Below are 13,710 nucleotides of genomic sequence, written 5' to 3'. Positions count from 1 at the left end.
ATTTATTTATTTATTTATTTAAGAGATAGGATCTTGCTGTGTTGCCCAGGCTGGATTCGAACTCCTGGGCTTAAGCCATCCTCCCACCTCAGCCTCCTGAGTACTGGGATTACAGGTGTGTGCCACTGTACCTGGCTTTCAAGTTAATTTTTAAAAGTCTAACAGCCTTCTTTCTGTCATACTGAACACAATCAAGTTGGGGAACTACCCTTGGTTCTTCGATCTTCAAGGGTAAACTCACTAATTAAGAAATAAATTGAACATTTAGAAAAGCAAAAAGATTACAGTACCTCTTTCTAGCCTGAACAGGGAAAAAGCAGAAAGTATCCCATAGACAAATTAGTTTAAACTTTCATACTAAATTGGCTGCAATTACTAGATTACTATGTTTAATAACTACTTTTACCCCTTACTAAATATATAACAGAGGCTCAATATAGAAATTTAGAAAAGACAGTTAAATAGAAGAATAAAATACAAACCATCTGTAGTACAACATAGATAGCCACTGCTTGCATTAGTTTTGACCAGCCTCATTTCACACTTAAATTTTTAAAATGAATACATTTGATTTTAAGTAAAAATCATATGTGTCCAGTTTTGACTATGGGCTGATCTTCTTTTTATTTTCAGTAACTGCCACAGTGCCTACCTCATAGTAAATACCAAATAAATGCTAGAAGTATCCAGACTACATTATCTTATTCTGTTATTATTTTTCAACTTTTAAATATCTATTGATATCAGTGATAACTGCTTTCTTCCAGATAAAACCTGAATAGAAAAAAAAAGAAATTCTGAACAAACTCCTAAAGGTAGTTCTTCTTCTAATGTTTTCATAACTTTATGCTTCAATCTTCTTTATTACATCAAATAACCAAGTTGATAGCTACAAAATTAATTAGAAATATAAGAATTACTGTTTAACATGCACAAAGCACATCTTCTGAACAGGAAACATATTTTCTCTGTTTTAGAGAAACTCTATAATTGTGTTACAGAGAAAAGTATGTTGCAGTTATGACACTTCAGAAATGAGGGGGGCTTCAAGATGGCCAAATAGAGGCATCCTGTACTCAGCTCCTCCACAAAGAAGAGCCAAAACAGTGAATAGAAAATCACACTTTGAATAGATCACCTAAGAGAAAACACTGGAATTCAACAGAGAAGTGACAGGAAACATCTCAGGCAAAGAAGGAGAAGGGGTGAGGCAGACTGCTCAGATCAGCTGGAAGCCTAGAGAAGCCCCCCAATGAAGGCAAAGTGAGGGACACCCAGTGGTCCACTTCCCGCCATGGACTCCTGCAATCCTGGCCGCAGGAGAGCCCCGGGACCCTCACGGGCCCTGAGAGACCACATGACCGCACTGCTCCAGAGACGGAGCTCGTGCCGGGTCCCGCACGCTTCCCAAGTCCTGAGAAGCTACAGCAAGGCACCATTTTGAGATCCCAGCCTCCACCAGACCACATCCTGCCCTGGGGACCACTGACATCTCCCTCGTGCAGCCAGGTAGCACTGGTGGCTCAGCTGCCAAGGCAGATGCATGAGCCATGGGGAGTGACCCCAGTAGCAGGGCTGCCATGCATTTAGAAGCACCCTGGGGAAAGGCTACCCCACCTACAGCCACCACCTGGGGCCAAAATGCACACTTCCCAGCCACCTATTTACAACTGCTGCCACCGAAAGGAACTTTGGCCGGCTGCTGCCACCACTGGGGCCTAAAAACTGGTCCACCTGATGTCCCCATCCCCAAGAAGAGTTCACCACAGCCTCCACTGGCAACTGTACCCTAAGCCACTGAAACACTCACAGACACTACTGAGCCTATTTACAACCAAAGAAATCATATGGAGACTACACTACTGGAAACGCTCAGAATCAAAGCCAACGTGCGCTACCCAACCAACACCACAGATACGTCTCCAGGAAAAAGTCCTCCCCTACAAAAGCAAGTTTAAAAAATTGGAAGAAACAACTGTTATACCAGATGTGCAAATAGTAATATAAGGACATAGGAAACATGAACAAGCAAGGATTATGGCAACTCCAAAGGAATACAATAATTCTCCAGTAACAGATTCCAATGAAAAAGAAATTCATGAAGTCCCACATAAAGAATTCAAAATAGAGATGGGGTAGAGCAAGATGGCCAAATAGAAACCTCCAGCAATTTGTCCCTCCGCACGAACACCAAATTCAACAGCTATCCCTGCAAGCAAACACCTTCAGAAGAACCGAAACTCAGGTAAGCCATTACGTTACCTGTTTTTAACATCATATCAAGGAAAGAGGCACTAAAGAGGGCAGAAAAGACAATCTTGCGTTGCCCGCGACACCCTCCTCCATCCCCAAACAGTGCCACGCCAGCGTGCCCAGTGGAGACGGAAGCTGTGTGCTGAGGGGGGGAGGGTGAGGTGATTGTGGGCTTTTCACTGAAACTCAGGGCTTCCCTGGCATGGAGGAACACAGTCCAGAGTAGAATTGTGCCAGTGCCCACAGAGGGAGCATTTTGACAGGCTCTGCCAGAAGGAAATCCTCCACCCCAAAACCTGATTTGGGGCTAGCCCTACCACCAGCTGACAAACAGCAGCCTGGGGCCTGGACTAAATTTGTAAGGCAGTTGGGCCACAAAAGCTGCAGTCCTTGGGCAATTTCTGTGGCTGTGCTGGCTCAAAGCCAGTAGACCTAGGGTGCATGTGACCCAATGAGACACCAGCAGCTGTGGCCAAGCCAGTGCCTGTGTCACCCCTTGCCCAACCACAGGCAGTGCAGTTCAGGGAGTCTTCTTCCACTTGAGGAAAGGGAGGAGCTCAGAGGACTTTGTTTTGCAACTTGGGTACCAGCTCAGCCACAGTAAAATAAAGTACCAAGCAGACTCATAAAGTCCCTGAGTCCAGGCCTTAGTCCCTGGACAGCATTTCTGGACTCACACTGGGCCAGAAGGAAACACGCTGCCCTGAAGGGAAGGACCCAGTCCTGGCAGGATTCACCGCCTGCTGACTGAGGGGCCCTTGGGCTTTGAATAAACATCAGAGGTAGCCAGGCAACATGGCTTTGAGTGAGATTCAGCTGGCTTCAGGTATAACCTGGCACCGTGGCCACTCTGGAGTGCCCACGTCACTCCTCCCTCAACTCCAGGATCCCAGCAGGGACAGTAAGGGAAGAGAGTGAGAGACTTTGCCAGGGAATTCTCCCATATCTTACCCAAGTCCACCAAGGCACTACCAAAAGGAGTCTGCAAGAGTCACAGCATTACTGGGCTTGGGGTACCTGCAGTGCTAAGATGGCTGCAGTGACCAAAGACTAAGATTACAACCCTCAATCCCCTTTGAAAGCCCTCTCAAGAAGGATGAGTTTGAACAAGCCCAGACTGTGAAGATTAAAATAAATACCTAATTCTTCAATGCTCAGACATGGACTAACATAAGAATCAAAAACATCCAATCCAAGAAGGCATGACCTCACCAAATGAATGAAGTAAGGTACCAGTGACCAATCCTGGAGTGATGGAGATAGGTGACCTTTCAGACAAAGAATTCAAAATAGCTGTCCTGAAGAAGCTCATTAACTTCAAGACAATGCACAGAAGGAATTCAGAAGCCTATCAGAGAAATGCAACAAAAAGATTGAAAAAAATAAAAAAATCAAACAGAAATTCTAGAGCTTAAGAACTCAACTGATGAACTGAGAAATGCATCAGAATCTCTAACAGCAGAATTGACCAAGCAGAACAAAGAACCAGTGAGCTTGAAGGCAGGTTATTTGAAAATACACAGTCAGAAGAGAAAAAAGAATAAATAAAAAAAAATAAATACCTACAAGATCTAGAATATAGCCTCAGAAGAGCAAATCTGAGTTACTGGCCTTAAAGAGAAGGTAGAGAGAAATATTGGCATAGAAAGTTTACTCAAAGAAACAATAACAGAGAACTTTCCAAATCTAGAGAAGGACATCAATATTCAGGTATAAGGAGGTCATAGAACACCAAGCAGATTTAACCCAAACAAGGCTACCTAAAGGCATTTAATAATCAAGCTCCCAAAGGTCACAGATAAAGAAAGGGTTCTAAAGGAATCTAGAAAACAGAAAAAAATAACATATAAAAGAGCTCTAATACGTCTGGCAGGCAGGCTTCTCGATGGAATCCTTGCAGGCCCAGAGAGAGTAGCATGACATATTCAAAGTGCTCAAGGAAAAAAACATTAACCCTGGAATATTATATCCTACAAAAATATCCTTCAAATATGAAGGAGAAATAAAGACATTCCTAGACAAACAAAAGCTGAGGTATTTCATCAACACCAAACCTGTCCTACAGGAAACTCTAAAAAGAGTTCCTCAATCTGAAAGAAAAGGATGTTACTGAGTAATAAGAAATCTCACTCATAGGTGGGATGTAAATATTAAAAATAATTGATCTCATAGAGACAGAAAGTAGAATGATGGTCACCAGAGGCTGGGAAGGGTAGCAAGGAGGGAAGGATAAAGTAAGGATGGTTTATGGGTGCAAAAATATAGTTAGATATTTAGAGAGAATGAACAATATTTGATAGCACAACAAAGTGACTATAACCAACAATAAGTTAGGGGTGCAGTCCCCAACCCCTGGTCTGCGGGCCAGTACTGGTCTGCAGCCTGTTAGGGACCCGGCTGCAGAACTCTACCGCCCCCTCACCCTCCTGTCTGTGGAAAAATTGTCTTCCATGAAACTTAGGAAGGGAGGAGCACGCAGCAAGTGAGCAGCAGGTGAGTCAGAAAAGCTTTGCAGCTCCCCATCGCTTGAATCACTGCCTGAGCTCTGTCTCTGCCCCTGCCCATGGAAAAACTGTCTTCCGCAAAACCGGTCCCTGGTGCCAAAAAGGTTGGGGACCTCTGAATTAGGGTATATTTTAAGATAACTTAAAGAGTGGAATTGGAATGTTCCTAACACAAAGAAATGATAAATGCCTGAGGTGATGGATACCCCAATTACCCTTATTTAATTAATTTACATTGTATGTCTATATCAAACATCACATGTACCCTATGAAGATATACAACTCATCTGTACCCATAATAATTAAAAATTTTAAAAATGTAAAAAGAATTCAAAATAATATTAAAGAAGCTCAGTGAGATATAAAGGAAACTCAGAAACACAATACAAAGAAACTGGAAAAACAATTCAGGATATGAATGAGAAATTTATCAAACAGATATCATTAAAAAAAGAAACAGGAATTCTGGAACTGAAGAATTCATTGAATGAAATATAAAATACATTCGAAAGCTTCAACAATAGACTAAATCAAGCAGAAAAAAGAATTTCAGAACGTGAAGACAGGTCTTTTGAAGTAACCCAGTCTGACAAAGAGAAAAAGAAAAGAATAAAGGAGAATAATCAAAACTTACGGAACATATGGACACCATAAAGCAACCAAATATTTGAATTTTCAGTGTCCCTGAAAACAAAAGGGATAAAAAACCCTATTTAACAAAATAATAGCAGAAAACTTCCCAAGTCTAGCAAGAGATTTAGATATCCAGTTATAAGAAGCTGAGAGATCACCAACAGATACAATTCAAAAAAATCTTCTCACAGAACATTGTAGTCAAACTGCCAGAAGTCAAAGACAAAGAGAAAGTTCAAAAAACAGCAAGAGAAAAGCATCTAGTCACTTATAAGGGAGCACCCATCAGACCAACAGCAGATTTCTCAGTGGAAACCTTACATGCCAGCAGAGAAGGGGATAAAGTGCCAAAAGGAAAAGCTGCCAGCCAAGGATACTAAGCTCAGCAAAGTTAACCTTCATAAATAAGGACAAATAAAGTCTTTCCTAGAGAAGCAAAAGCTGAGGGAATTTATCACCACTAGACGTAAGAAATGCTTAAGAGAATCCTAAACATAAAAGTAAAAGGACAATATCTACCATCACGAAAACACACAAAAGTATAAAATCCACTGGTAAAGCAAACACACAAATGAGGAAGAGAAAGAACTCAAATGTTATCACTTCAGAAAACCACCAAACCACAATGATAAACAATGAGAGAAAGAAAGGAAGAAAAAATATACAAAACAAGCAGAAATTGACTAATAAAATAGTAGTATTACGCCCTTACATATCAATAATAACCTAGAATGTAAATGGATTAAACCTCTCACTTCAAAGAAATATACTGGCTGAGTGGATTGAAAAAGAAATAACCTTACTATATGCTGCTTACAAGAAACTCATCTCACCTGTAAAGACACAGAGACTGAAAGTAAAAGGATGCAAAAAGATATTCTATGCAAATAGAAACCAAAAATGAGCAGGAGTAGCTATACTTATATCAGATAAGACAAACCTTAAGTTATTATAGAAACAATAAAAAGAGACAAGGTAATTAAATAATTATATAAAAAGATCAATTCAGCAAGAGGATATAACAATTCTAAACATATATGCACCCAACACCAGAACATCCAGATATACAAAGCAAATATTATTAGATATAAATGGAGAGGCAGACTCCAGCACAATAATTGTTGGGAACTTCAACTTCCCATGCTCAGCATTAGACAGATCACCTAAACAGAAAATTAACAAGGAAACATTGGATTCAAACTGCACTTCAGACCAAATGGACCTAAATCACATTACACATTTCATCTAACAGCTAAATAATATGCATTCTTCTCATCAGCACATGGAATGTTCTCCAGGATAGACCATATGTTAGGACACAAAACAAGTTTCAATAAATTTTTAAAAAATCAAAATCATATCATTATCTTTTCATACCACAATGTAATAAAACTACAAATCAATAATAAGAGAAATTTTGGGAACTGTGGAAATTAAACAACATACTCCTGAATGACCATTGGGTCAAGGAAGAAATCAAAAATGTCTTGGAACAAATGAAAATTGAAATACAACATACCAAAACCCATGGGATACAGAAAAAGCAGTGCTAACAGGGAACTTTATAGCAATAAATGCCTACATCAAAAAAGTAGAAAGATTTTAAGTTAACAATGCACCTCAATAAATTAGAAAAGCAAAAATAAGTCAAACCCAAAATTAGTAGAAGAAAAGAAATAATAAAGATCAGAGCAGAACTAAATGAAGACTGAAAAAAACAATACAAAGGATCAATAAAACAAAAATTTCATTTTTTGGAAACCTAAACAAAATTGATAAACTACTAGCTAAACTAATCAAGAAAAAAAGAGAGAAGACCCAAATAAACAAATTCAGAAATGATAAGGAAGACATTACAACTGATACCACAGAAATAAAAAAGATCATCAAAGACTATTACGAACAACTACACACTAACAAACTGGAAGCCTAGAGGAAACGGATAAATTTCTGGACACATAAGACCTACCAAGATTGATTCAGAAAGAAATAGAAAATCTGAACAGACCAATAATGAGTAACGAGATCGAATCAGTAATAAAGTCTCCCCATAAAGAAAAGTCCAGGACCAGATGGCTTCACTGCTGAATTTTACCAAACTTACAAAGAGGAACTAACACCAATTCTCCTCAAACTATTCCAAAAAATTGAAGAGGAGGGAATACTCCCTAACTCATTCTACAATGTAAGAATTACCCTGATACCAAAACCAGATCAGGATACAACAAAAAAAGAACACTACAGGCCAATATCCCTGATGAACATAAATACAAAAATCCTCAACAAAATACTAGCAAACTGAATCCAACAGTACATCAAAAAGACAATACACCACAATCAAGTGGGATTTATGCAAGGATGCAAGGATAGTTCAATATACACGAATCAATAAATGTGATATATCACATGAGAGAATAAAGGACAAAAATCATACAATTGTCTCAACTGGTGCAGAAAAAGCATTTGATAAAATTCAACACCACTTCATAGTAAAAACTTTCAACAAATTAGGTATATAAGAAACATAGCTCAACATAATAAAGACCATATATGATAAACCCACACCCAATTCATAGTGATTGGGTAAAAGCTGAAGGCCTTTTCTCTAAGAACTGGAACAAAACAAGGATGCCCACTTTCACCACTCCTGTTCAGCATAGATAGCGCTGGAAGTCCTAGCCAGAGAAACCAGGCCAGAAAAAGAAATAAAAGAAATCCAAATTGGAAAAGAGGAAGTTGAAATGTCCCTCTTTGTAGACGACATGATCTTATATCTAGAAAAACCTAAAGACTCCACCAAAAAAAACTCTTAGATCTGATAAATAAATTCAATGAAGTTGCAGGATACAAAATTGACAGCTAAAATCAGTAGCATTTCTAGACACCAATAATGAACTAGCTGAGAGAGAAATCAAGGAGGCAATCCCATTTATAATAGCTACAAAAAAATAAAATACCTAGGAATAAATTTAACCAAGGAGGTAAAAGACTTCTGCTATGAAAACTACAAAACTATGATAAAAGAAATTGAAAAGGAGACAAACAAATGGAAAGACATCCCACACTCATGGATTGGAAGAATTAACATCATTAAAATGACTGTATTATGCAAAGCAATCTACATATTCAATGCAGTCCCTATAAAAATATCACCATCGTTTTTCAAAGAAATAGAAAAAACAATCCTAAAATGCATATAGAACCAAAAAAGAGCTCAAATAGCCAAAGCAATTCTGGGCAAAAAGAACAAATCTAGAGGTGTCACACTACCTAACTTCAAAATATATTACAAGTCTATAGTAACCAAAACAGCATGGTATTGGTATAAAAACAGACACATAGACCAATGGAACAGAACAGAAAACCCAGAAATAAATTCATGTATTTATAACCACGTTATTTTTGACAAAGGCATTAAGAATATACATTGTGGAAAAGATACCCTCTTCAGTAAATAATGCTGAGATAATTGGATATCCATACGCAGAAGAATGAAACCAGACACTGATCTTTAACTATATACAAAAATCAACACAAGATGGATTAAAGACTTAAACATAAGACCCAAAACTATAAAACTGCTAAAAGAAAACACAGGGGAAACACTTCAGGACATTGGTGTAGGCAAAGATTTTACAGCTAAGACCTCAAAAGCACAGGCAACAAAAACAAAAATAGACAAATGAAACTATATTAAACTAAAAAACTTCTGAAAATCAAAAGAAATAACACGGCGAAGATACGATATGTTGAATGGAAGAAAATATTCATAAACTATTCATCCAACAAGGTACTAATACCCAGGATATATAAGGAATTCAAACAACTCAACAGGAAAAGAAACAAATAATCTCATTAAAAAGTGAACAAAGGACATAGACATTTCTCAGAAGACATACAAATGCCCAATAGGTGTATGAAAAAATGGTCAACGTCACTAATCATTGGGGAAATGCAAATGAAAACCACAAAGAGATATCATCTTACCCTACTAGAACGGCTATTATTAAAAAGACAAAAAATAACAAATGCTGGCTAGGATGCTGAGAAAAGGGAACTCTTACACACCGTTGGTGGAAATGTAAATTAGTACAGCCACGATGGAAAACAGTGTGTGGATTTCTCAAGAAAACTAAAAACAAGACTGCCATATGATCCAGCAATCCCACTAGTGGGTATTTATCCAAAGGAAGAGGCATCAGTGCATGAAAAAGACACCTGCACCCCATGTTTATTTGTCCGGAGCCATGAGGCCCGGCAGCTGCTTACCAAGCCCACGCATTTGCAAAAGCCTGCGGAAAAGCTTGTAAGTTTCTATTTACCCATTATAACTATGTAGCCCTTGAAAGCCCCTGAGGGTTTCCTTATATAGAAATCCTCTGGCTGGAAAGCCAGAGCCTCGGAAAGCACCGCCCCTTTACTGCTACTCTTTCTGCCTTACTTAAGCCTCTGCCCTACTGCCAATAAACGAGACTTGATCAGACTCCTGTCTTGTCTCCATTTCTTGTGTCTCCTGCCTCTCCCAATTCCCACTCCCTCCTCCAGGGTCCGCGTTGACTACCCCGTGGGTCGGGACATTTATTGTAGCACTATTCACAATAGCAACGACATGGAATCAATCTAAGTGTCCATCAACAGACAAATGGATAAAGAAAATGCAGTATATATACACAATAGAATACTTTGGGGCCATAAAGATAATTAAATCATGTTATTTGCAGCAACGTGGATGAAACTGGAGGTCATTGTGTTAAATGAAATAAGCCTGCCACAGAAAGACGAATTTCACATGTTCTCACTCATATGTGGTAGCTAAAATATTGATCTCACGGAGGTACGGAGTATAATGACAGATACCAGAGATTGGGACGGGTGTGTGGGTGGGAGAAGGGGATGAAGAGAGGTTGGTTAATGGGTACAAACAGACAGTTAGTTGGAAGGAGTAAGTTCTAACGTTCTAACATTCTCTCAATAGCAGAGTAGAGTAAGTACAGTTAACATGTTGCATATTTCAAAATAGCTATACAAGAGGACTCGAAATATTCTCAACACATAGAAACAATAAATACTCGAGGTAATGGGTATATTAAATACCCTGACTTGACCATTACATATTCTATGCATGTAACACAGTATCACAGGTACCCCACAAAACATGTACAAATGTTACGTACCAAGAAAAAAGCAAAACCTTCAAAAATGTAGTTGATGTGGGGAATTGTTTACACTGAATCTAAATTGAATTTTAAGCATCATTTAAATTGACTTAATTCATATAAAATTTACCCGGTCACTAGTGACTAATAAACTGAACTCCACATAATAAACTCATATTCAGGGAGAGAAGTTTAGTTTCATATTCGAAGTTTCAAATTAAACTAGAGCAGTGCTATTGAAATTTTTTTCAGGTGTCAGGGTACGTGGAACTTCTAGTACTTTTTGCAAACCACCTAAGACACTGATTAAGCTTCAAAATCATTAAATAACTTTTTGCAAAATCAGACCACTGAAGAGGTCTGATTATATTGCATATGGGTGGGGATGGCGGATGAAGGGAGAATGAACCATTATTTGATTTTAGCAGCAAAAATCTTCAGTTCGGGTTACATGTGCAATTTGAATTAGATCTTTTTAACCTTTGAAAATATCAGCAGCACCAAACAACCTCCTCAGTTACCAACCATCTCTCACTTGCTTTTGTCTTCTACCTTCAGAAAATACAGATTTGGCTCAATTGAATAGCAGTCTAGGGTCACCAGGGCCCTAAAGATAACAGAACTCTTGGCTGGGCGCGGTGGCTCACGCCTGTAATCCTAGCTCTCTGGGAGGCCGAGGCGGGCGGATTGTTTGAGCTCAGGAGTTCGAAACCAGCCTGAGCAAGAGCGAGACCCCGTCTCTACTAAAATTAGAAAGACAACTAAAAATATATAGAAAAAATTAGCCGGACATGGTGGCGCATGCCTGTAGTCCCAGCTACTCGGGAGGCTGAGGCAGGAGGATCGCTTGAGCCCAGGAGTTTGAGGTTGCTGTGAGCTAGGCTGACGCCACGGCACTCTAGCCTGGGCAACACAGTGAGATTCTGTCTCAAAAAAAAAAAAAGATAACAGAACTCTTGTACTGACACACCACATTCTTTCTTACTGATTTCATCTAGTTAGGCCTCCGCGCAACTGAACTGAACGCCGTATGGCATTGTTTAAGGTCTCTCTTGCCTCCACCTTCACCCTTGATTTCCCCAACTTCTCAGATCCTTACTGATCTCTGATTTTCTGGCTGTCATCCTGGAAGACTATTAATATTACACAACCTTGTTTTGTTTGCTAATTGTTTCCATCTCCCCTCCCCCCACAGTGTGCAACACGGGAAAGCACGCGTGCACCTGCCCTGTTTCCTTTCCACACCAAACACACACAGCGCTAAGCGAAGAACTCAACAAATATTTGACCAGCTTTTAACTGATTCAGTGACATCTGTGGGATTTCTGAGGTTTTATCTCAATGCTTCTTCATAGTGAATAGTTCTTTCAACTAAAAAAGCAGTATTCTTCATCTGGAAGCTCCAGCTTATTTTCAACCCTTCACAAGGCCTGCGTGTCAGGGTCCTCACAGGAGTGCTTCCAGTCATGAAGAAAATGTGCAGGGACAGAGAGTCCACCTAACGATGTCAGCAAACCAAGAATTCGACACCAAAAGTGACTGCGGAGGCAGCATAAAGAAGTACAATCTGGCAAACCCAATTGTTTCAAGGGAAAAAACTTACCTTAGAATCCTTGGAGCTACTCTGTTTGCTTTCTTTTTCTTTTCTTTTCCTTTTTTCTTTGCAAAATATGCTAAAAGGTGTCTATCTCCCTACCTGCTTTATATTGTCCCTTTACATGACAAATCAGTTTGTATCTATTTTTCACTTTCATAAATTAAATGTAAAGAAAACTAAATCTCTGAAAATATATCTATATATTGCAATTATAAACCCAACTTTTATGACAAGGAGGAGACTTAAAAAAAAAAAAAACCAAGAAATCGCATCTCTTAGCTTACCGTATACGGGGGAAAAGGTGAAGTAGTTGAGATGGCAAACATTGTAGGCTTCAATTCTAACGTCTTTCCAGATTCCCTGGGTAGGAAAGGCAGGCCCCCAGTCCCAACTAAAGGAACATTGCTCCTGTAATTTCAAGGGGAAAAAAGAAGATTATATTCTGATTACCTTGAAATTTAAATATTATGAAAAACATTTTCTTTTAAAATGTTACATATATATATATCATATATATATATATATCAGATATATATATATCAATCAGTCTGCTATAGCTGCTATAACAAAATACCACAAACAGAGTGGTTTAAACCATGGAAAGTTATTTTCTCACAGTTCTGGAGGCCAGAAGTCCAAGATCAGAGTGTCAGCGGGTTTGGTTCCTTCTGAGGACTCTCTACTGGGTTTGTTGACGGCCACCTCCTCACTCTGTCCTCACATAGCTTTTCCCTGTGCCCAAGCATCCCTGGTGTCTCTCTCTGTTCTCTCGGTTGTTCGAATTTCGTCTTCTTACAAAGGTACCTGTCATACCGGAATATGGTCTACCTAACCACCTCACTTCAACTTAATCACCTCTTTCAAGACCTTGTCTCCAAATATGATCACATTCTGAGGTACTGGAGTTAGGACTTCAACATATGGACTTTGGAGGGCCACAAGTCAGCCCAGAACCGTATGTGCATGCCCTACCCCACATACAGCCTCTGACATGGCCCACAGTTCCCTTCTGGAATTCACGCCCTTGCGGAATTTCCTCCCCTGGAGTATGGGTTGGACCGAGTGAACCACTTCTAACCCACACAGACTATAGCAGAAGCGAGTTCCTGCGTAAACTACGTTATGAAGACCAAGCCTTCCGGTGTGACACGCTCTTGCGCCCTCTCCTGGCCAAGGGGGAAGCCTGCTGCTGCGTCCCGGGGAGCACTGTGGCGAGAACCCGCACGAGAGAGTGGAAACCCATCTGAGGCCTGCCAGTCACCACAGGTGAGCTCATCTCAGACATGCAGCCTGGGTCAAGCCTTGAGACGACTGCGGGCCTGGCCGACAGCGTGACTGTCACCTCGCTGAGCGTTCTGGAGCCAGAGGCACCCAGCTAAGCTGCAGCTCAGAATCCGGACTTACAGAAACTACCACAATAAATGTTGCTTTAAGCTGATAAGTTTTGGCATAATTTGTTACACAGCAATAAATAACTAATGCAATAACTAATATATCAACCTATGCAACATAGTTAAATCTGGCAGAAATGTTCTAAGAACATAAAACCTAATTATGAGGAGTTGTA

General features: G+C 39.6%; 1 protein-coding gene across 1 annotated transcript in view; it reads right to left on the bottom strand.

Moving 5' to 3' along the window:
* MANBA (mannosidase, beta A, lysosomal) overlaps positions 1-13,710 on the bottom strand; it is a 108,721-nt gene that overhangs the window by 73,623 nt on the left and 21,388 nt on the right. Inside the window, exon 5 of the mRNA XM_012655373.1 lies at positions 12,428-12,551. Within this exon, the coding sequence (XP_012510827.1) occupies positions 12,428-12,551 (124 nt within the window). The remainder of the gene's footprint in view (positions 1-12,427; positions 12,552-13,710) is intronic.

The sequence above is a fragment of the Propithecus coquereli genome, unplaced genomic scaffold, assembly GCF_000956105.1.
Source record: "Propithecus coquereli isolate 6110/MARCELLA unplaced genomic scaffold, Pcoq_1.0 Scaffold475, whole genome shotgun sequence".
In the NCBI taxonomy this organism is placed as follows: domain Eukaryota; kingdom Metazoa; phylum Chordata; class Mammalia; order Primates; family Indriidae; genus Propithecus; species Propithecus coquereli.
This window is presented reverse-complemented; position numbering and strand designations above follow the sequence as displayed.